General features: G+C 38.3%; 3 protein-coding genes across 4 annotated transcripts in view; all 3 read right to left on the bottom strand.

Annotated features, from left to right (window-relative positions):
- Nucleotides 1-24,030, bottom strand: part of LOC140924635 (NLR family CARD domain-containing protein 4-like) — a 388,290-nt gene that overhangs the window by 144,074 nt on the left and 220,186 nt on the right. The window lies entirely within an intron of this gene.
- The window catches only part of LOC140925041 (NLR family CARD domain-containing protein 4-like), a 150,789-nt gene that overhangs the window by 64,517 nt on the left and 62,242 nt on the right, over nt 1-24,030 (bottom strand). The gene's annotated exons all lie outside the window — the stretch shown is intronic.
- On the bottom strand, nt 17,993-23,164 carry LOC140924904 (NLR family CARD domain-containing protein 4-like). Its single transcript, XM_073374894.1, has 2 exons — nt 20,534-23,164; nt 17,993-18,088 (listed from the first exon to the last, which is right to left on the bottom strand). Exons 1-2 carry the CDS (start codon nt 23,162-23,164, stop codon nt 17,993-17,995), a joined length of 2,727 nt encoding a protein of 908 aa, XP_073230995.1.

Raw genomic sequence — 24,030 nt, 5'->3', positions numbered from 1 at the left:
CATTGAAATCTCGAAATTTCGTAAAGATTTGCTTTTATTTTTTTTGGTCATAAGTTGAATTTGATTTCTGGGGAAAATTCGCCTTTGAAGGAAATTAAAAACACTACAAAGATCACCGAGTGTGTATCCTGCAAACGATTTTTGCTTGTAAAAGCTTTATTTGTGTAAGGTTATTTGTGTTTTTTCATGTTGCAAACGGTGTTGAAATATATACGACAGTATGATAATCTCATCTGGAGTTTATTATTTACTTTATGTGGTTTTACCAAGCCTCATATTTTCCTCATACACCTGTTATAATTAACCTTTACAGATCCCGCACCACAATGTGTAGGTAAGAACAACCCCAAACATTTGTTATGTGTGTTAAATAATATAAGCTTGCTGCATGTATAATAAATGTAGGGGTTTGAATGCAAATCGTACCACAGCATAATTCAAGCTTCAGGCATTGATGGATGCATAGGACCTTTTGATGTTGTGTTTGCCACTTATTGACCCAACAAGTTTTCCCTATTTTAGTAATTAAGCACTCATGGTTTTAGGCGTCGGCTGCTGAATGTAGTCTTTTCTTTTTTTCGTTATAGAAGGTGCTCAAAAGTATTAAGAATAAAACCTATTGCAATAAGTTCAAGCTGTGTATAGCTTCTTACTGAGTTGTGTCTTATTTTTTATACTCCCCTCCCACACAGAAAAAAATACAAACCTAATTACTCATTTTCTATAGTGAACGGCAAAACCTGTTTATTTAAGCAGACCCCATATTAAAAGTTACATCCTATGTTAAGCAGATGAATAGCTCAGTATGTTTGAAAAGTTTCTAACCATATTTTCAGAAAAACAAAAAAATGTTTTCAAAAATAAATGTATCCATACCCATTTTAAGGGGTATTTTCTTTGTGTTAAAAGGTTTCAACCAATCATAAGAGCTGCAAACAATAGCCAACTGAAGAAAACTTTACATTAATTTTTTATTCCTGGCATACCTGTTTTATTCAGACTCCTAAGAATTTGTTATAAGGATTCATATACTTGCTGTGGTTCAAAGTTTTCTTGATTTTGCTGCCTAAACGAATCAGAAGTATAGTACAGACAATAGTAAAGTGAGCACCTTTTTGCATTTCAACATGTTTAAACGTTGACTTTATTGATATTAATGTTGCATTCTAATGCTCTTAAAGCCGAGTCTCCAGGCAGAGCAAGTTTGTGTAATCTTTTGCTTTTAAGGCATCCTGCACCATGACACCCCAATCTTTCCCTTTAAATAATCTAATAAACTCACATGTTGATCTGCATATTATATCATTGATCAGGCCTCATGCAACCACTAAGACATCACAGGAAATTGAGGCTGTTATTATCAGTTAAGCTGATCTGTATTTGAGCATATGACCTTCATTGAGGAAGGCTTTAAGATAAAAATAGCAGTATCACATTAAAATAAGAATCAATAAGAACTTCCTTTGGTCACATCTTGACCTCTTAATTAGGTCAAGTTTCTTTCATTGGTGAGTTCATCAATTTATGCACCTGCATGGGTTGCATTGAGAGAGACATTCTGGAGCAATAAAACATAGTGTGTGACTGAATCAGTGTATCTATTCGTGCCATGGCTTGAAAGAGGCAATGTCAAGGAAAGCATCTAGAAGGAGACAAATTAATATTAATGTAGTGTGTATGATAACATGTGTGTCACTCAGTTGGTCACACTCTTCCCAGTATTCCTCAAATTTCAAATCCCAAATGCACTGGCAGCCACATAGTTTAACACAAGTATAAAAAATAATAAATAAATAAATAAATAAGTGCTCCCTTGCCCCAAAATATAGAACTTGCACTGTTTGTCAGACTTGTACATTATTTTCCCCACTATCAATTCCGTGGCAAGGTCATGCAGACATCTTAAAAGAGAATTCATGATTGCTAGTAGTATTGTTCCTTCAATTCAACCTGTCAGAAAACAACAGAAAAGTTTGCAGACACTGAAAGACATATATAGACTGCGAGCAGTCTCTTTTGCTTGAAAATCTGTAAGCAAGAGTATTTGAGCAGCGTATTCAAATTTGCGCCCTCACAAATAATCTCACTTACAGATTTTTGAGCTGAAGAGAGACTACTCACAGTCTAAAAGACACACAACCACACAACATAAATGATGTACCAGTTTTATGAAACCTTTACATGTTGTATTTTATATTATATCCTCAGGGAGGGAGCCAGCCTGGCATAAGGACTCAGTTCTTCTCTCTTTACACCCTCACTCATCCTTCTTTTTACCATCTATTTTTATGCATTAAAGGTTATTATAAATAACAAAAAAAACCCTGTGTAATTAGAATTGGGCGGGCATCCACACAAACTTTGCTGCTTTCTGTTTATTAGAGATATCCACTGAGTACAGATTTGTTTTTCTTACATTTTGGAAAGAAACGTTTTGCCACATTTTGAGCTATTCGACGGCTGAATACAGTGTGTCTGTTTAATATGGGGTCTACACACCATTCAATGTAGAAAATGAGTTAATTAGGCTTTCACTGAGGAGGGGAGGTACAAGAAATAAGACATAATTATAAACAAGAAGCTATACACAGCTTGAATGTATTGCAGTAGTTTATATTCTTAACACTTTTTAGTGCTTTCTATAGAGAAAAAAAGAAAAGACTACATTCAGCAGCCAACACCTAACACCATGAGTGCTTACTAAAGTAGGCAAAACTTGCTGGATCAATAAGTGGCAAACACAACATCAAAAGCAGCAAGCTTATATTATTTAACACACATAACAAATGTTTGGGTTGTATGGAAATCGTACCTATACATTGTGGTGCAGGATCTGTAAAGGTTAATTATTACAGGTGTATGAGGAAAATATGACGCTAGGTAAAACCACATAAAGTAAATAAACTCCAGATGAGATTATCATACTGTCGTATTTATTTCAACACCGTTTGCAACATGAAAAACACAAATAACCTTACACAAATAAAGTTTTTACAAGCAAAAATCGGTTTCAGGATCTTTGTAGTGTTTTAGCCTCGCGAGTAAATAATTCGTGAGCTCGTTGTTTTGCCAATTTTTTAGAGTAAGAACCTTTCAGAATTCGGCAAAATCCTTGGGTCCACTCTTTTGAAGGTATGAAAAGACTTCAAAGTTTCAATATTTGTTGCTCGATGGAATGTTGACAATTACAGTTTAATCGAGTAGAAGGGGTGTGTGAACTCAACATTTCCTTTAAAGACAAATTTTCTCCTGAAATCAAATTCAACTGACTTATGAGAAAAAAAATGAAAGCAAATCTTAACGAAAGCTCGACATTTCAATTCAACAGGACAGAGAAAACTATAGAGAAACGGCTCCTTACCTCAAGCAACCGGGCCACCATTATCTGCACTTACAAAGAACAGCACAAATTAGCTGCACAAAAGACCTTTTTCCTCTAAGTTTGGGAGTCGACAGATGAAAACAAAGCTCTACTTTTCTTCTTAGGATTGAAAGTACAATTTAAACTTTTGGCGATTCCATATAACCCATTAGGCTGTTGTTTCCGATTTGATTTGCAATGTTTGAAAATTCTGTAAAGATCAAACCTATTGTTTACCGATTGCCACTGATTTAGGAACATTAACCTCCGCTTCTATTACCTCTTGTTCAATAAAGAATTGCTAATTGTCCATATGTGAAGTGCGGAACAAATTATCAGTCAAGCAGGAAAAGGTGTGTTCCACAAAATTCGCGGTCATGTCCGTGACAAAAATACTGGAAACCTGTATACGTTCTTTTCCTTCCTCTTTCAATAGAAAATACGTCCACATGGTTGCTTGCATTGTACGGTCGTCTTTGTAGGAACCGCGCATTTTGTCTTCAAGACTTATACGGGCCGCAATGCTACTTGTCCTCTTTCCAGCTGTTCAAACAAAAACGATGGTAACGCGGTCGCTTTAACCGATTTCTACCGTTGCTTGTAAAGGACCCTTTTGTGTAGAAGTTTAAAGCAGTTTCTATGGTAGGTTTTTTATTGAAGAAGGCCAATTTATCAACTCCACATCGTCCCTCCACTTCTGCCGCCATTTTTTTATTTGTTGACGCCGCCTCGCTTTGGCGCGCTGAAATCGTGAAAGCGAGTCTTCCGGAAGTCAATCAGTTTACCGGAAACTGTTTTCGCATGGTCCGCATAGTTCTAAAAATAACTTTTTTGGGATTAAGATATCCCGGCCAACGCCCTGAGTGTCCCTCTCTGTCCTATTATGGCTCTTGACAACACAGCTTAAAAAATGCAAATTACTTTATGGATTTTAAAAACTTTTTTCCCCTTCTCTTTGACTAGCAGGTAGAGGTACTAAGAGGAAGCTTGCATTTAAAAGACGCGGAAGCACTCTTTGTAACCTGTGCACATCTACGAAGCAATCGGGGATGGTAAAGTGCAACAGCTGCACTCAATGGCAGCACACTAAATGCATTGGCATGCGCATGTCCGATTATGATAGTACGTTTCGGTGCTTCTCGTGTAGGGAGGAGCAGTGAACATAAAGTTTAGGAAGCTTGAGCATCCACAACGACGACACCAGCGAAAAAGCGATGTTAAAAGATGATTGGCATTATATCTAGCTTTGTGCTTATAACTCGTGTCGTTTAATTTTTTAAAATAGAGGCAAACGTTATTGGATTGACCTAAGCAGTTCATATCAAAAGTTATAAAATTTTGCACACATTGCAGTACAATAGACGACCAAGAATTGTTTCAAAAAGTGTGATGCAAGTACAGGGAAATTGTTCTTGTTCACGGTACCTGCTGCTTGTGACGTTCCTACCGTGGTTTGCTTAAGCTTACCTTATCCTAGTCATATGGTTGTATCGCAAGTTCAAGGCCCTTCAGGACATCGGAAAATCGTCAGCTGATGTAACTAACTAAGGTAGTGAGCTCAGTAACTTTGGCTTATGACAATATGTTTCACCTGGACAGTCTAAGGATCTCAAAGAAGGAAATACCATTTACAGCTTAATAAAGCATGGAGTAATATTGGCAAGGTCATTGATCGCTTGCGTCCCAAAAAGAATAAGTATTCAAGATGTAATGATAAGATTCCTTGATAGTTCAACACTAGAGAGAGCTAGAGAGCCGAAAAAAAGTTTTTTGTTTGGGCAAGCCATTTGAAGAAGACACTATGTTCCATGACAAGGTTACATCAATTTTTTTCCTATATCGTTCTGTCAATCGTTACACTGAATTGTGCTATCAGTTTTAAGGAAAAGATGCCTGTTTTGCCAAAAGTGAAAGCCTATTTAACACATACTCTGTATATGGGCCACATAATAAAGCCATTGTTATAAACGTCTTTTTGTTGTTGTTGAGTGGGTTGACTGCTAAGATTTCTCATTTAAAAACCCAAATTTTGTGACATTTTATTGCCGCCTATCATCAGTGTATCATGTCTATCATCCTATATAAATCCGGAGAAAGGCGTGTTTCCTGTCGTAAAATACGCCATCGAATTTTCATTCTATTAACGACACAACAATCGAAAACGACGACGATGATGACCAAAAAAGTAGACAATATCTTTCCCTGTACTAAGAATGGATAGAAGAGACCAAAGACGAAACGAACACACACTCTTTTAAAGCCGGCAGTAACAGTAAAGTTCGCAATTGGGTAGTCAGTTTCAGTTCCATAGTATTTAGCTGAGTTGATAAATTAATGAATAACTGTTCCCGAAACCTTGAGATAAATCCCTAGCTGCTATTTCTGCATCAGCGACAGCACGTCCACGAAAGTCAGGGTATGTGCACTTATGATTTAAACATGGGAATGAAAAGCTATTGACCTCATGTGCGCTGCGCATGTATTGTTAACGCGGTCATGTACGCGACGTACCTCTGCATTTTTCAGCCTTGAAAAAGTTATTGATACGCTAATAGTTGTCCAAATGTTGGGCATCTTATTCGGCCTTAGTACGGTCATGTTCTCATGTATGTTGGTAGTCTTAGTACGCTAGTACGGTTAGTACGGCCTTGTTCTATGCGTGTCTGTATTTTATTCGGTCTTAGTACGTTAGTACGCTTAGTACGGCCATGTTCTCGTGTATGTTGGTATTTTATTCGGTCTTAGTACGTTAGTACGCTTAGTACGGCCATGATCTCATGTATGTTGGTATTTTTTCGGTCTTAGTACGTTAGTACGCTTAGTACGGCCATGATATCATGTATGTTGGTATTTTTTCGGTCTTAGTACGTTAGTACGCTTAGTACGGCCGTGTTCCATGTATGTTGGCATTTTTTTTCGGTCTTAGTACGTTAGTACGCTTAGTACGGCCATGATCTCATGTATGTTGGTATTTTTTCGGTCTTAGTACGTTAGTACGCTTAGTACGGCCATGATCTCATGTATGTTGGTATTTTTTCGGTCTTAGTACGTTAGTACGCTTAGTACGGCCGTGTTCCATGTATGTTGGCTTTTTTTTCGGTCTTAGTACGTTAGTACGCTTAGTACGGCCATGATCTCAAGTATGTTGGTATTTTTTCGGTCTTAGTACGTTAGTACGCTTAGTACGGCCGTGTTCCATGTATGTTGGCATTTTTTTTCGGTCTTAGTACGTTAGTACGCTTAGTACGGCCATGTTCTCATGTATGTTGGTATTTTATTCGGTCTTAGTACGTTAGTACGCTTAGTACGGCCATGTTCTAATGTATGTTGGTATTTCATTCGGTCTTAGTACGCTAAGTACGCCTAGTACGGCCATGTTCTCAAGTATGTTGGTATTTTTTCGTTCTTAGTACGTTAGTACGCCTAGTACGGCCATGTTCTCAAGTATGTTGGTATTTTTTCGGTCTTGGTACGGCCATGTTTCTATGTATGTTGGTATTTAGATTTACCCTAATACACTTAGTACTTCTACGTTTGCTGCCTTTTTATAGGCCTTATAAATACCTCGATACACCAATTACGGACATGGTCTATGGCCACTGTATGGCCAAGAGTTCTGCATTTCTCAAACAAATGAGCTCGGACTCCAGCTCTTCACTAAACATACATTATGTCCTATCTTTTTTTACAGTAAATATACCGTAGTACGTTGTTCAGGCGTACTAAGAAAAAAAAAAAGAAAATTCGTTCCTAAACCTGGCATGGTATAGTAGTTAGGTTCTTAAGAAAAAAAAATAACTATTTGTTGGGTACAACTTCTTGATTGCTGACCAAAATTTATCTGGGGAAGAGGCTTTGTCTTGCATTAGATCTTAATAGTAATTGCTCTTAATAAATCAGACCAATACCTATTAGGCAAATGTAAGGCAGTTCCCCTCCGGGATTTTCTGTTCACAAAATGTACGCTATCAATAATAAGTTAGTATTTAATAATTATTATTAACTACTGACAAATCCGGGGGTGGAGTATTCCTGGGACTTCATGGTGGGGGGCTGTGTTGTTTTGCTCTCCAAATCCTGACCCTAGACCTTATTTTAGATCAATACCTATGAGACAAATGTAAGGGAAAACTCCCCCTAAAATTTTCATTGTTTTTAGTTATGGTGATAAACACTATAAATTATTAACTATAAAGCACATTAAGCAAAGGCAGTGATTAAATGAAGACGCGTTTGAAGCTAGCGTAATATGCTTTTTCATCGTCTCCTTCAAAAGATGCTATGATGAGTACCTTTTGTGGTTTTTCTTAGTTTAATTTTTGTTGAAGTTTAAACCTTTTGATGAGTTTTTTCCCTTCCAAAACGTGATTGCAAATCTCTCTCTGTGTGTAGAGCTCTAGTGTGGGTGTGTGTGTGTGTGTACATCCATTGAATAAAGATGTTTCCCTCAAGCTATCATTGGGACTTTTTTTCAGTGCATTTTACAAACGATGGTAGGATGGGTTGCTTTGAGGTTTGTCATTGCTTTATGTTGAAGTTCAAAACGTTTAAAATGTGACGACCAATGTCTCTTTTTATCTTATTGCAATTCTTGCTTTGCATATGAAATGCCATTCCTTGCTCATTCTAGATCACCACCGCCAAAAAAATTTATATATACGTTTACTAGGACAGTTAGAAAGGCTTTAAATGCAATATCAAACAAAAATGAAACCTAAATTAAATTTGCTTTGTTAGTTTTAAGAACTAGAATTGAAAAATGTACTGCTCATTAATAGTGTTTTATGACCCATAGAACGAAAATAATTTTTGGAATTTCTGGTTAGGTCAAATCAGTCACGTAATACTGTCACACTTTATTTCGGGGGGCAGAGGGATTGGGGCAGGGGTGCATGAAAATAACGCTTATTGTTACCTGCTTAGAATGGCTAACTTGCTTACTTTGATTCATAATGGTGGAATTTGAAAAGTTACAGCCTCGATTTAAAAATGGTACTCTTTTTCTTGCTACGAAAGTCTTTCAAAAGGGTACAATGTTCAGATGAGTTTATGTTTAACTCTCTCATGAGATGCTATGTCACACAATGGTCATGCAGTGACAATGTGGTGGCCTTGACAGTTTGTACAGACACCCTCCCAAGAAAAAAAAATTTGCATACCAAATTAGAAGTTATGTAAAAATGACCAGATAAGGAGCTAAAGCATTGACCTCATTGGCATATAAATTTCAGTTGGAGTGACAAGGCACCTATGCCTCTAAGGAAAATTCTGAAAGCTGACTTATCTGATATTTACCTAAGTGTACAGAATTTCTTCCATAATTAGATAAGAACCTGTCTCAAATTTTAGGCTAAACAGGTTCTTATATACAGTGTAGAAAGGGGGGCTTAACTGGCTCATTTTCACCTAACAGGCTCTTAAAATCCAGGTTCTGAGTCATGGGGTTTTACTGTATGCCAAAAGTTTCTGTGTGCTGCCTTAAGCAGGCCACAACATATTCAATGTGTGAGTATAAAAAAATTAACCCCACTGGTATCAACACTTCTTTGCAGGTTAACGTTTTAACTGTAGTATTGAAATAGCCCACCTTCTAGAGGCTCTGATAGGGCAAAATTCTAATAAGCAACCTTGCCTTGAAACAGTGACAGAAGACTAAGTGACAACAAACATAGTTAACGATGGGCTGAATACACAAATGCAAAAACGTGAAACTATATTAATTGAAAGTATTTGAAATTTAGTCTAGGGACATATGTGCCCTCACATCCACAAAAAGACTTCTTTCTACATTTGTATATATTAAAATTCAGCATGATAGTAAGTCCAGGAGTACTGTAGCTCCCATGCTAAATTTTAAAATACAAAATCCCTTGACGGACATCTTGCTACACCATAAATTGGACAGCTCAAGCTGGTCCCTACTTCGCTCTACTTCCTTTATATGATTCTTTAAAAGACGGACCTCCTTAAGACCGACCCTTTTTTCTGATCCCAGAGGTGTCCATAGAGAGTTAGCCAAATAAAAAATTAAAAGCAGGCTAAACTGTGCTCACATTTCTTGCAGAAGTTTGATCCAAAAAAGTCTAACAGCATCATCTTCCAAATCAAAAGCAAAACACATCCACATTGAATTTCCACATTATTATTCTTAGCTACTTTCAGGGAACCATGCAGTCTGCTGCCTGAATGACTGCACTAATCCCTAAATTTGGTAATTTGAGGACCCTCATGATACAGGAAACTCTTCAGCCTAAACTTTGAAATAGGTTATTATTTTCTAAATCAAGTGTTTATATATTATTTTCTAAAGGAAGACTTCAAAATCCCCATGAACAATGCTTCAGTTTTTTCTTGTTACGGTCATTTTTACAAGCAATAAGCTTAAGCATTAACTTAACTTACAATTTGCAGCAAAATCAAAAAAGCTCACAACTTCACGATCTATAAAAGCAAGACAAGAGCTAGCCTAGCTTGAGCTTATCTGTACCATGACTCTAATCCTCATGTAAAAACGCCTTTGAAAGTACTGCGAATAACACCTTACCTCAGAAGCTCGAAAATACATTCTTGTTGCTACTGTCCTTCTTCGAACTCTCTGATTGTGCTTTCATCCTTGTCCCAGGCTTTCTAGCTCTCCAACATATGAAAATATGCGTTGACCGAGAAAAGTTTCGAACAAACCTCAAACTTCTGTAAAATTCTCCAAAACCCATCAGGGAAAACGCTCCAAAACTGTTTCATGCACAAGTCAGGACACTGAAACGAACAAAACTCATACTACAGCTCTCCCCTAGTTGGGAAGTCACATGAAGAAGACACGATCACAACGCACTTTGATTGGAAGAAATAAAACCCCATTCTATTGGTTGATAGGTGAGAGGACCAAACTGCAACGGAGGACACAATGTCTAGGTCGTCTACGGTCGTGACTAGAATAGATACTCCAAAATCAGGTATCCGCTCGGAGACTGGAACTGAATAAAATTATTTTTCGGCAAATCGCTCCGACTCTTTACGACCTTGCTGTGTTGAAAGACTAAGTATACAAAGACTGAAAAGGCCAAGATGAGAATGGTTACTCCAAAATATGGATCAAAGCCTACATAGAGGTTAGTTGTTTTTCACGTTCTTTTTGTAAGAATTTAGTGCAAGGAGCAAACAATGTCTGTTTAATTACAGTACCACTACCGCGACTGCCGTGTAAAGCTTATTCATAGCAAAGTATCTGTTTGGATAGCTCGGAATAAGGTGGATACTTCAGAATAAGAATGGCCAAAATATGGAAGTTTTGGCCATCTGGATTATTATTACTGAACTTCCCAATATAAAAATGATTATTACGTTTACAAAGAGGGTACAAATACAGTTAAGGTCAGTTAACCATCTTGTAATTTTATGGGTTAGTTGATTCCAAGTGTTAACAATAGTAAAAAACATAGGCACGTTCAACGTGCATGAGCTATTTTGAATGCTTCAGTGTAACTATAATACTTCGGTGTAACCTTACCAAGAGTGATGAATCTACCTTTTTCATCCTAAATGTAGATTTGGTTTTTGTGCGAAATTGGGTATTGCGCTACATAAATGAAAACGCGAAACGCTCAGCTGAGTCGATCCTCAACCTATGTATTCACTTTCCTCTGTCTTTCCCAGTTACATCTGGTGCAAGTTAAACAAATTGCTAAAGTAAAATAAATTTCTACTCACCAAACGTTGATTAGAAGGAAAACTCTAAGGTTTCCTCGGAGTTTCTTAAGCCAAAATGTGACTCATCGAATACTGAATAGTTACGAAATACCAGGATTTTTATCATTGAGGTAGGTGGTTGCGTCATCATAATTCACGAGGTTTTCACGTGCGATTCTACTCAGTCAGACAGTCTTTAACTCCGACAACTTATTTCTTCATGTTTTAAAAGCTATTGTTCTTAAAAGGCAAGAGCCTTTTTTAAGGCATTGGTTACAAAACGAAACAGGTCTTCATACGTCCAAGTTACTATTTATCATTGTGAAAAGCCAATCTGCATGAGATGTACAGTCACACAGCTGGCACGTGAAAGTGTTGGACTTTGTCCCCTTTCGTGGTTCGTACGTGAGGGAATTCGAGTTATCACACAATAAACTAGTAAACAGAATTATAAAAATAACTCTTGCACACAATTTGCACGTGAAGATGTTGGTCTTTGGCCCTTTTACAATTCGTACTTTAAAAAAAGGCAAATTGTTTACTACGAAATTTTCTCAAGCGATTTTAAGAAATCACCTCGGCTTCATTACAACATCTGCAATTAAATTACAACTAATCAAATGGAACCAAAATGTTATTAAGGAGTCGTTAAGAATCCCACCTAGTATAAGGCAAACCAGATGGTTATTTTACAAGCATTGACGAGGATTTAAATTTGGGACTACTGAGAATTAAATTTAGGAAGCGGTCAGGGCGGGAATTGGACTCGCCTTGAGGAATGCGGATTGCAAGTCCAGCGCTCTAAATGCGCGGCCAGTCTGCCTCCTACCATATTCTATATCGTGCATTCTTAATTTACGCGCAGACCTAACAGACAAGGAAAAAACAACACCATGTAGCTCCACTATTACTTTATTAAGAAAAGTTACTTCTCTTAGTTTATGTAACGTTAGACTGCAAGCAGTATCTCTTTTTCTTCAGATTAAGGGAGAGGAGTACACGCGCGCGGGAGTGTCGAGCGGCGAGGCGTGGTCATTTGCGCGTCTCGCGCGTTTTGCGCGATAGACCAAGAAAAAAGAGGGACTGGTCGTAGTCTAATCCAGGTTTTGTTTCCCATACAATTTCTCATACAACGCTTTGGCGATCTGTGTTAAACCGCAGGTTCACCATATTATACAATGCTGGTTTGTCTGCCAGTTCAAGGAATCTTTATTTTGGTAGAACTTGGTTAAATCACTCTATTCTTTTCTCTTTGTAATTTAGGTAAAAAAAAATTGTGCGATCGGAGTAACTGTTATTAGTCACTGCTAATGAACAGTTCACGCAACAAATAAACTGACCTGGAACTGAATCTAGAGTGCGATCTTAAAAGTTCAAAATAGTTTAAAATGCAGATGGGGAAAAAAAACATCTGTATAAACTGCAAAAACTAACCCCAGTTAACAATAAAACTAAATCTAATTTAGTTAATACATTACTACACATACCTAAATGATGTACATCATATTTACAGAGCTGATTGTTTATCAATTAACTTGCACCTTTGAACAAGGTATGTTTCTCGGGCACTGTTCTCACTCTACAGGATAGCTGTTGTGCCGGCACCAAACCATACTGGATAGGACTTTAGTTCACGCATAAGAACGGTGATTTCGGCGCGATTTCAGTAACGGAGCGATGCTGCGCCACGCGGGCAGAATCTCTAAAGTGGAAAGTGACATATAACGGAGAGCTTTTGGTGCCGGCACAACAATCTATTCAGTATAACGCGAAAATAGCCTGAAAAACTTGCCCTGCACTTAAATGCATTAATATTACCCCAGCTAGCGAATCAGCTATAATAACAAAATGAACGATCAGAGTAATTTCGCTAAAAGACTGAACTGTTATTAGGCACTGCTAATGAACAGTGCATCAACAAATCTACTCTGAGCCTGGATCTGAGCCCATAAAGCATTCTTAATTACTTAAGAAATATTCAGTAAACCGACAGGTAGGAATTAACCCAGCTGTATCACTTACACAAACTAAATTTAAATCCTTGTATTATGATACATCACTATATAATATGTATGTGATGATAAACAGTTAAAAGTTCATGCTCATTGAATCGATAATCCTGATTTGTTTGTCAGATCATGAAAATTACGTTTTTGTTAAAAGAAGGTTGCTCTTCACTTGTTTTAGTGAATAAACTTAACGGCGACAAAATTTGTGATCAGAATCATATCGCTAAACACACTGAACTGTTATTAGACACTAATAATGAACAGTTCATACAACAAATTTACTCTAAACCTGGATGTGAATCCAGAGAGCGACTGTTTTTTATAATAAATTTTTACATGGTAGTATTATAAATTCATAACTGTATGTTGTACAATCGGAGTAAACACACTGAATTGTTATTAGTCACTGCTAATAAACAGCACAGGCAACAAACTTCCAAACACAGATCTGAATGTAGATAGGGATCTTAATTTTTTTAAATAAGACTATCTAAAAATGCAGATAGGATAAATATTATCTGCATCAGCTACAATAACTAACAATGTTAGTAAAAATACATCACTGCATATACGTAAACAACGTATAGTTTGAGGCTCATATTCACTATATTCAGTTCTACAATGCTGATTTGTGTGCCAGCTAATTTCAGTAAAACCTGAGAAACTTGTGCTGCTTCTAGATACATTCTAAATATTGTCACAGCTAAGTGAAATCAGCATTAATACCAAAATAAACGCACTGGACTGTTATTAGTCACTGCTAATGAACCGTACAGGCAACAAATCTACTCTGAACCTGAATCTGAATTCAGACAGAAACCGTAGTTTTACATTCTTGCGAATTTAAACTTGCAGGTAGAAAATTTTAATCTCATCTGCATCACTTGAATACGTAAATTATCTGCAGTTTAAACCGCAAGTTCATCGTATTGTACAATGTTGATCTGCTTGCTAGTTCATGGAATCCACATTTTCTTGAAACTGTTTGTTACAGATAAAACCACTCTGCATTTGAAAGCGTTATACTGTACTAGCGAGACACATCAACAAAACGTAGGACCGTAGCAATATCAGCAAAGACACTGAACTGTTATTAGTCACTGCTAATAAACAGTTCATAAGGCCGTAATCATACGCTCATGTTCATCATATTGTACAATATCGATTTGTTTGCGATTTCAAATAATTTTTAAAAAATGTTCGTAGAAACTGTTAAAACTGCTTTGCACTCGGAAGCCTGCACATTGCCTCACTGAAACGGCTTACAAAAGGGGAAGACGGGAATAATGTCACCAAACACACTGGACTGTTATTAGTCACTGCTAATGAACAGTCAACGGCACCAGGGATTAACACGGCACCATGGGGATTAACACTTAAGCCTGCTATTGATTGTCTCAATCACCTTAACACATTTTTAGACTATTTGGGCGACTTGGACGATATGGAGGATTATGTGAAAACCACACTTTTAAATGCAAAATTAGGAACTTTTTGAACAGACAATTTGAATCGTTTGCATCTTACGCAACAGCGACTATCACTAAGGAAAACGGAAATCACCTTCAAATATTGGTTACGGGTTGTGCTCAATATACCTACGGCGTAGCTTCAAGAGAGTATTAGGTTTTAGTATATACTAAAACAGTGGATAGTGTTTTTCGCGCGCTCTGATTGGCTACTCAGTCAGGGAATATCCTGCATTAATCGGTTGCACCAATTACATGGCATAGCTACAACCAGTTGCAAAAGTACTTGAGACACTGTACCGTATTTTGGCTTAAATGGCCTGTCCATGATCTTGTGCTTGTGATCCCCTCTCCACCCCTTATCAAAGTTGCTCGCAATACAAGACCAAATGCTCAAAACTTGGAGGAACAACTCAGAATGGAGGGTTGAGGGAGGTGAGTGTATATCCACAGACGTGTGACTAGCAGTGATTTGAAGTAGGAAAGGCTGGTTTTTCGTGGAAGTGTCTCAACATTTTTGCAACTGGTTGTGGCACGAGCCGAAAATCATTTCCGGTTCCTTTTAACCAAGGAGAGGTTACTTTTCTTTCTTTCTCCACCCCAGTCCCTACTCCTGGAATCTTTTGTTCCTTTTTACCCAATACGCTCGCAAATCATCAGTGCTTGCCCCGCTTGGCCTAAAGGAAACGGAAGCGAATGAGACACAGGCTAATAATCCATGTGTCATCGAGTTTTGAACCATAATATGAAACAGCTAAAAATTTAATGAACTATTTTGCGTTTCCGTTGAAGTGTAAAAAGCTGTATAAGAAAATTAATGGCGCTTCTAAGTTGAGTTACAAATCAGCTAATACCAGGAGCCCATTTCTTCTCAGCATCACTGGGGGGGTGGGGGGGGAAGCCCATATAAAAGTGACGGGGAAGCTCGTCTTCTTGCTTAAGTGTAGGGATTGCGAACTTTGGTCTCACTTAGGGTGGCCAGCACGCAAAGCCAATATTTTTTTCCATACAGGTATCGTCTAGGGCTAGATGAGTTCATTGTCTCTTCCTTGAGACTGTGCGTGAAAAATTGTATCTCAAAAAGGCCAAACGCCACCATACTTTGTTGAAGTATCGTCTCCTTTAGGGCCTTAATTCTACTTTTCCGACGAGCATCCCTGTCCGTATTATATGGGAATCATCCCCCCCCCCCCCACCCCCACCAACCCGGGCCGGTCAGTAATTAACGTCACATTACGTTAGGCGTTTCGCCTATTTTAAGATTTATTTTTCCGCAAAATTCACTTTGTTCAAAAGCGACCACACGATCCAAAATGGGACATGATGTTCTAGACGAAGCCCCACTGGTCCTTACTTATTATTCAGGTTTCTTCAACGAAATGAACACAGTAAAATCTCGTCGACTGAAAATTCGTCATGAAAAATCTCATGCGCTGCGCCATTGCTGGAAATTCTACTCTGCTCTCATTGGATGGAAAAATCTGACACGCTGTGACCCAGGCCTCACACAAGTGATGGACTCGTGAGGTTGATGGACTCCTGGTTTTACCCATGATAGTTACGCATCGCATGCAGTGTCTACACTAAGTAGTACAAAAATCTCTTGATCTGCTCCAACCTAATTTAGGTATCCCTGTGTTTTGGGTGCCTCCGAAATTTAAATCCCTCGTGATGTGGTTTTGCCATTATTTCAGGTCAGTGTTACAGGTATCCCCTAGTCCCTACCGGGATACCAACATCCCTTGGGATTTGTGTTGATGTTTCGAAGGTACTATCCTTCGCAGCGTACGCTGGGTATCCCCTAGTACCCTACCGGGATACTAACATCCCTTGGGATGTTTCGAAGGTACTATCCTTCAGCACAAGAGACGTGCCCGCCTGAATCATGCCTGCCACGCAAGCTGCTCGCATTAATTTTGGTACCTTGGACGGGAAATCCATTAAAATGGCCTGGTGTTTTTTTTTTAAAGATTGCCCTTAATTATGCAATTAATTTGCATACAAAAAGATCTTGCATGCTCACGTAAAATCATTGATGTTGCATGTACAAGAGGGGTGTTTTGAAAGCTGGTGGTTTTTGCCTATTCCCTTTTAAAACACGCGCCTTCCAGTCTAACTTTGTTTTGAAGATCTATGAGTGTGCTGGTAGTCCACCGTTATAAAATAAAAACTGCAGTTCAGTTGGGCTATTTTGAAAGAAACCGCAACGAAACAAATAACAAGAACTTTTGTAACAAAGTTAAGTGGCCGCGGCCTCATAAACAGACACCTATCTCAGTATGTAATGAATAAATTCATAAGGCAAAATTTTACTTGTCGTACATCTTTTAAAACGCTTATATCTCGGCTGCTTCAAGAGGCGATTTAGAATAAAATTTTACTGAGACATTATCAAATGATTGAAGTTTAGGAGGATTGTTTTTATTTGATAGATCAGATAGATTGCGCTTTACAGTAACGCTTTAAGCCTTTGTAACATGTCAGAAAAACGTGATTTTGTGTCCAAGTTTTCGGAAGGAATAGAAGATACCACTCTATGATTTTATCAATAAATGATCGGTCGAAACCTCTTGTGTGTCATGTATAGAGCATATTTTGTAATTTAAAGTTTGCCAAGATAAAATCGTTTAAATGAGCAAACTCTGTCATCCCTGAAATTAACGCCTTATATCTTTTTATAAAAGCGCTCTTTTAGAATTCCACTCCATACATAACACACCACAGTCTACCAAGTTTAGCCCTCCGCAGTGCCAGCTCGTGAAGTTTTGTATCAGCGCTGAATTCTTGGGCACAAAATTGTCGGAAAAGTCAAATCTTGAAACTCCCGAAGGTGTCCGGACTAAAGCACGAGTTCCGACAAGTGTAGTTATGATAATTATGGTTAATTACATTCCACCCTTTAATTTTCATTTCCTTATTTTTATTTCAATATTATTAAAAATCACTGAAACAAGGTGTGATTCAAAGCCCGTTTGTTACTTTTGAATAAACATTTTGTTCGTAGTCTGCGTGCCACACGCGCACGTGTCTGAACACTTTAAAGTATGCGCTCATCTTTTACCCAGCTATGCCTGAATATTTCGTAAACCTGTCGATATCAGTCGTTATGCTTCGTTCATACGCTTTAAATAAATCGACCTTAAATCAGGGAGACATCCAAAATGCGAGAAACTTAGATTAGGGTGATACCAAAACGTGGGGATGCGCAAATTAGGGGGTACCCAAAATGCAAGGATACTAAAATTAAGGAGTACCCAAAATGCGAGGATACTAAAATTAGGGGCTACCCAAAATGCGGGGATGCTTAAATTAGGGGGCACCCAAAATGCAGGTATGCTAAAATTGGAGGGATACCAAAGGGAAACTTTAAATACGGGAATACCCAAATGACTGTTGGAAGTTAGTAGTGGTTCGTTAAGTGTCCAGGTCTCTTCATGCGTTTGGTGTGGTGAGCAGGTTTCCCTTTTTCACACTTCATCAAATGTGACTCCCTTTTCTTGTAGTTCTGCCTCTGTAAGTAGCCGATAATTAGGCCCGTCATCGAAACTACTCCTCTTCGCGTCCTAATGATGAAGAAAAAAAAGCAACGGATTAAACATAACATAAAGTTAGTTCGTGTTATCACGCAAATTGTGGTCATGATTGTTTTGCTATTACAATGACATGTCTCTAATAACCTATCCACCTCACCGTGAACCAAAACGTCATTACTCGAACTAACCGCACACATGTATTCGTCCTTCTAAAAGGAAATCTTTGTAAACAGAAAAATTACTCGTTTTGTCCTGATCTGTTCGCACCTCGGGGAATGATTGACAGGCTGCTACTGGTCCAAAAAGTAGAGAGGCTCTTTGTGCAAAGTAGCGAATGCGACGAAAGAATTGGAAGCTTCGCCAGTCCGCCTTATTTTTTATTACCCTACTTAACTTTAAGTGTGAATGTACTTTGCACGGAAGTGCAGTGGAACTTCTATATAACGAAGTCCTCCGTATGACGAACGATTTTCTTTGTCCAAGTAATAGCAAAATAGATGAAGAAGAACCTCGATATAACGAAACCTCGTTTCAGCGAACGAATTTTGCCAGTCCCTTGGCCCTTCGTTATGTCGAGGTTCCACTGTACTAACTGAGGACACAGTTTTTGTTTCCTCTTGGAGACGGGGCCGACAGTTCTATGTCTTTGAAGCAACGCACGGTAAAGGCAGTACCTTCACTGCTTAGTTGTTTTAAGTATTAGTACGGTTAATCAAACGCCCGACCTACCACTCTAAAGTAAAGCGTTCTACTGATTTTCTATGGAACATGCCAATTATTGGCTTGAAATACACTGTACAGAACAGTACATTGGTTGAAACTTAGCCAAAAGTGTTCCTAGCTTTACTAGTAAAATTAGCTGTTTAAGTTTCATGTCCCAACTTCACCTTAATTTTTTTTTAAGTCTGCAGAAGGTGAGGTTAGCACCGCAAGGCTAAATTTACAAACCCTTCAAAAATAAAACAATAGATTGTTTATTTCGGGAAGTTATGAAATCTCTAATAGTTTTTCAAATTTTGACATTTGGTAAGTAACTACTTTAAGTAAATACTTTGCTGAGCGCTTAGCGAATCCCTCAGCAAACCTATTGCTTTATAGGAAACTGAAAAAAAGCTGTTTAGAAATATCAATTAATTAATTAATTAATTAATTAATTAACTCAGCGTAAAGATAATTTGATCTCACGAAATAAGTGACATGAAGTGTAATAATCAAGAGTAATTCTTAAAAGGTTTTTTTTAGCTCTTTTAGTAGCGGCTTTACTTTCCACAGTGAATGCAACAAGCACACTCGAGGTCGAGTCAACTACGAGGCTAAGGGTAAAAACTCAAGAGGAGTTCAGCTTTTCCTCACTACCTCCTGTACCTCGAGCACAATTTTCAGCCTAAATTTGCACCGCAGCCAATTAGTAGTGCTCTCCTTACTCTTTCCCCGACAGGGCGGCAGTAATCAGAATTGCCTGTCTTTTACTGTCCTTTTTATTGAACGCATCAATACGCTTCATCCCCAGGTTTAGCGTCAAGGAACATGCTTAACCATAACGTTAAAAAAGAGTAAGATTTCAATTGTATTCTATAAAAAAGAAGAAACCGCATTTGTTTTTTTAAGTTCGCATTTTAAGGAAACGGTAAGGAAATCGAAAAATGAAGTCAAAACTTTTCAAAGTGCAATCCACTACCATCCTGGCCATCCAAAGCTAAATAAAGTAAAATTTCAGTGCACTAATATAGCAGTCGTTAACTGAACTTGACTTTGATATTGAAATCTGTTTTAGTCCACTGATGTAGTAATATTATTTATTGCATCCACTTTGAAACCACTGGCTATCCGTGCAATCTGATTGGCTCTCGGCGGTGCGATTTATTCCTAAATCGCACCATTTTTTGCTCTAAATCGCATCTGTTCCAAATCGCGTCATTTATGTTCTAAATCGCATCATTTCTATTTTAAATCGCACCATTTTTGTTCTATATCGCATCATTTCTGTTTGGAATACAAAATGAGATGTAAAAGCCTTTTTGTTTCGGCCTTTTAACAAACCGGCTACTTGATCAATAAAATATTAGTACTGACTAAATTCTGCGATTTCAAAATGGAAGTAATAAAGTGGTAATTGAACTTCGTGTCGTGCAATTTTGGTCTGAAATCATACTTGTGATTTCAAATCGAAGTAAATCACACGTATGATTTCAGACCAAATTGCACTCCACTCAGTTCAATTACCCTTATTAACGGAGTATGATAATTGCAATCACTTTTCACCCTGCAGGACATCTAAAGACAGACAAAATACATTGGCAATTGTTGTCACGACTGGACCACTATTCAACAAGTTTTCTTTTACAAAAATGTGTCTTTTTCAGTATGGATAAAAATGGCGACACAGCGCCTTTAAAGAACGGTTTCTCTTCGTCTACCAGCAAGTTTCTGGGTATTACGAGCATTAATAATGCAAATTACAAAAGAGAAACTTACACAATAATCTGACAATAAAATCATGGCCCTTTCCTCTGCTAATGCACACAGCTCAGTGGCTTCTTTCTTTGTCAGTTGAACCCTTTTCAGACTGAGATAAAGAAGCCGAGGACTTCTTTTGAGACACTTGATTAGTTCAGTCACTCCGCGGTCCAGCGGATTTTTGTCAAGCGAAAGGGACATCAGTTCTGGTACGTGGACGAGTACATGGGCTAAAGCTGTGACTTCCTCTTCACCCATCTTTGTTTCACTCAGGTTCAGCGATACCAGATGAGGTACACTGTGCAGATGTTTGGCAAGCTCACTTATCCCGTGACTGAGTGGGTTAAGTGATAAGTTAAGGTTACTCAGCTGAGTCACATTCTTTAAACTATGGGCTAAAGCTGTTACTTCCTCTTCACCCATCTGTGTATTATCCAGGTGCAGCCCTGTCAGCTGAGGTACAAAGTGCAGGTGTTTGGCAAGCTCACTTATACCGTGACCGAGTGGGTTGTTGTGTAATGAAAGTGTACTCAGCTGAGTCACATTCTTTAAACTATGGGCTAAAGCTGTGACTTCTTCTTCACCCATCTGTGTATTACTAAGAAACAGCATTTCCAGATAAAGTACACTGTGCAGGTATTTGACAAGCTCACTTATCCCGTGACCGAGTGGGTTACATGATAACCCCAGAGAGCTTAACTTATCAACATACTTTAAAGCAGTGGCAAGTAACTGGCATTCTTGATTCCCCATACCAACATCACGTAAATCAAGCTCAGATAGTCGAGGCACATGGTGAAGATTATTCAGTAAAATGACAAGTTCACTTGTTGGGCCCTCAATTTCACCCTCAATTGCAATCTCTCTCAAATATGACAGAGAGTGTGTCAGAGTCTGGTCAAATGTTTTCGCGGTTAACTGCAAAGAGTTGCAAACATCATTATCCTGTAACTTGTGATCAGACTCTTGAAGAGAGGACTCTGGTGCTGATATTAATGATGTAAGCAGTCCACTGGGCAGGTATTTAAGGCGAGTTAAATAGCACACAAATCGATGTCCGACTTTCTTAATGAAAAAGTCCCCAGGCACTTGATTGACGGATTTTACGTCCCCATAACATGTCACAAAAACAGTGTCCAAATCGGACATCACAGAAAACATTTCATCACCCAAATCTACTAATTCCAATCCTAGAACAAATACGTAATCTGGCTTATGGAAACTTGTTGATCTCAGGCAATGTCCGCTTGAAACTTTAACCAGTTGTTGGTTCTCTATCACAATAAGACCGTTAACGCATTGCAGAAATGAAGGATAGACATTTTTCCTATCTGAAGCAGGGCAAGTAAGGAAAAAATCGGTACTAATACAATAAAACTCTTCTTGTTCCTTAGTGAGCTCCTCAATAGAGGGGTTTTCACAGAAGTTGTAATCAGTCAGACCTTCTTTTTCTCCTATCATCTTCAGATGGCTAAAAACAGCAACGGTAGCTTCTGATGACAACTCACAAACAAACTTAATAACTTCAGACAACTTCTTGAACCGTTCAAATGAGTCGACTTTAGACAGACAGTTGAAGCTTTCTTTGGCATTTTTTAAATCACGAACTAAAAACCAGGCGGAAAGGAATTCTTGTACCGATTTATGAAGAAAGAACGCCAGTTTCTCAGGATGAGGAGAGTCTGAAAGGTTTGAAGTCTGTAGAAAGCCAAAACTGATAAACTTCTCAAGGAATAACCGAATGTCCTGTGGGACGTTGCTGAGCGTGAAATAAAGACAGTCATTTAAAAGTGCCTGCCATGCAAGTTCCCCCAACTTTGAGAGATCTTCCTTGTATTCATCCATGCTTCTAAATGTCTCATCTGAGGATTTGGCGGTAACGTGATCAAGCAGCGTCTGGCAAAATTTCCAATACAGGTCTGAGCGGGATGTTAATGGTCCTTGATATTTATTCCAGCTTAGAACCAACATTAGCAGGAGAAGTGGTATTTCTGCTAAGCCACTGAGATTGTGTTCGAACAAAAACTGTCTGAACTGGTATACTTCTGTTTGATCTCGAAGAAACTTTAGAGCAAACTCTTCAACTTGCCAATGATTGAAGCCATTAATTTCAAACTGAGCATGACTTCCTGGTCTTAACTCATCTTTTTTCACCGGTCGAGTTGTCACAAGAAGAGTACAATCTCTCAACTGACTACCTTTCCAAATCTGATGAACTGGCGATGATTTTCCGGCGCTGTATTCATCATAGCCGTCTAAAATAAGTAGGACTTTCTGTTGGTTGTGAAGAATATAATCATACAACTGATTAAATACCATAGGGTCACCTGCAGACAACAGCTCGGCCTTTTGTAGCATGGCACAGAAGTCTTGCGTGTTGCAAACATCTCGGAGCTTGATTAAAAGTACAACAGCAAACTTCATTAGGACTTCTTTATTACCTCGTGACCAGTCAACGGCAAGTTTCTTTGTCAATGTTGACTTTCCTATTCCTGGCCTCCCGTACACTAAAATTCTCTTAGGAATCAGGTGATGACCATGGCTTGCGAATATCTCACTGTAATCTTCAAACTCTCTTTTTGTTGTTCCAGCAAGTTTTCTGTCATCTCTTAGCAGTGTTAACTGTACATACACCTCATCAATGTCCATGGTATTATTTCGGTCCCACGGAGTAATCATTAACTGGCTCGCGGAACTGCTGTAGAATGAGCACAGCTGATTTTGAGTCCACTCCAAAAAAGCAGTTGCGGTATCTGTTTATAAAAAAAGTAATTCGATTAAATCTTTAATGCTATTCAACACACGAAGTAGTACATGTAGGACTGAGTTAATTGTACAGTTTTGTGGTAGCAGTGATAATGCAGTTTACGTTCTAGTACGGTCATTTTCATCTGAGCGTGGATAATTTCTCTCAAAAAGCAAGACCTGTCCAGCGGTTTTCTAAACAACCTTCTGTTGCGAGGCTGACTTGTGGAACAATTTTTGAGATATAGATTTTAATACTTTTATACTACAGTTAGTTTACATTGTACTGGCCTCCCCTTCTAATTTAGTATTAAAAAATCAAAATGTCATGATGATGTTAACTCGTTCATTGACGTTTAGAAGCTGGGTTGTTCAGTGTTATTGTTTTGTATTGTAAATCCGTCGCTCAGACTAAGGGTGGGAACACCTTATTCATTTAATAATTAAGCTAAGTAACAGAGTGAAAATGGTAGCTAATTAGACAAGAGAACTTAACAGAGGAGAGGGAAGAGGGTCTTTTTTAATAACCTTCGAGCAAGCTCTCCGGTGCACTATGACGGCGGGGAAAAGGGAGAAGAGAGAAAAGGAAGGAGAGCATGCAACTACGTCTCTGGAATTTGAATTCCACCTCCAATTCCCCTGTGGCTCCCCGTCGACTGAGCGGTCAGATTCCTGCCAATCAGTGCGAAGCGGAAAGGGCGCAAATGCAAACAAACATTGAAAAACAGGTGCCAAGGGTAATGATGTTATTACTAATGTCGTCTCCGCTA

The sequence above is a fragment of the Porites lutea genome, chromosome 14 (assembly GCF_958299795.1).
Source record: "Porites lutea chromosome 14, jaPorLute2.1, whole genome shotgun sequence".
NCBI classification, from domain to species: domain Eukaryota; kingdom Metazoa; phylum Cnidaria; class Anthozoa; order Scleractinia; family Poritidae; genus Porites; species Porites lutea.
Note: the sequence above shows the minus strand (reverse complement) of the source record. Positions and strands in the feature narration are given on the sequence as shown.

Bases quoted from the DNA above. Each gene is read 5' to 3' on its own strand.
- LOC140924904 (XM_073374894.1), bottom strand. From the start codon at position 23,164: ATGGACATTGATGAGGTGTATGTACAGTTAACACTGCTAAGAGATGAC. The intron at 18,089-20,533 runs GTAAGTTTCTCT...CTTCATCATTAG, and splicing joins TTTTATTGTCAGATTATTGT to GACGCGAAGAGGAGTAGTTT.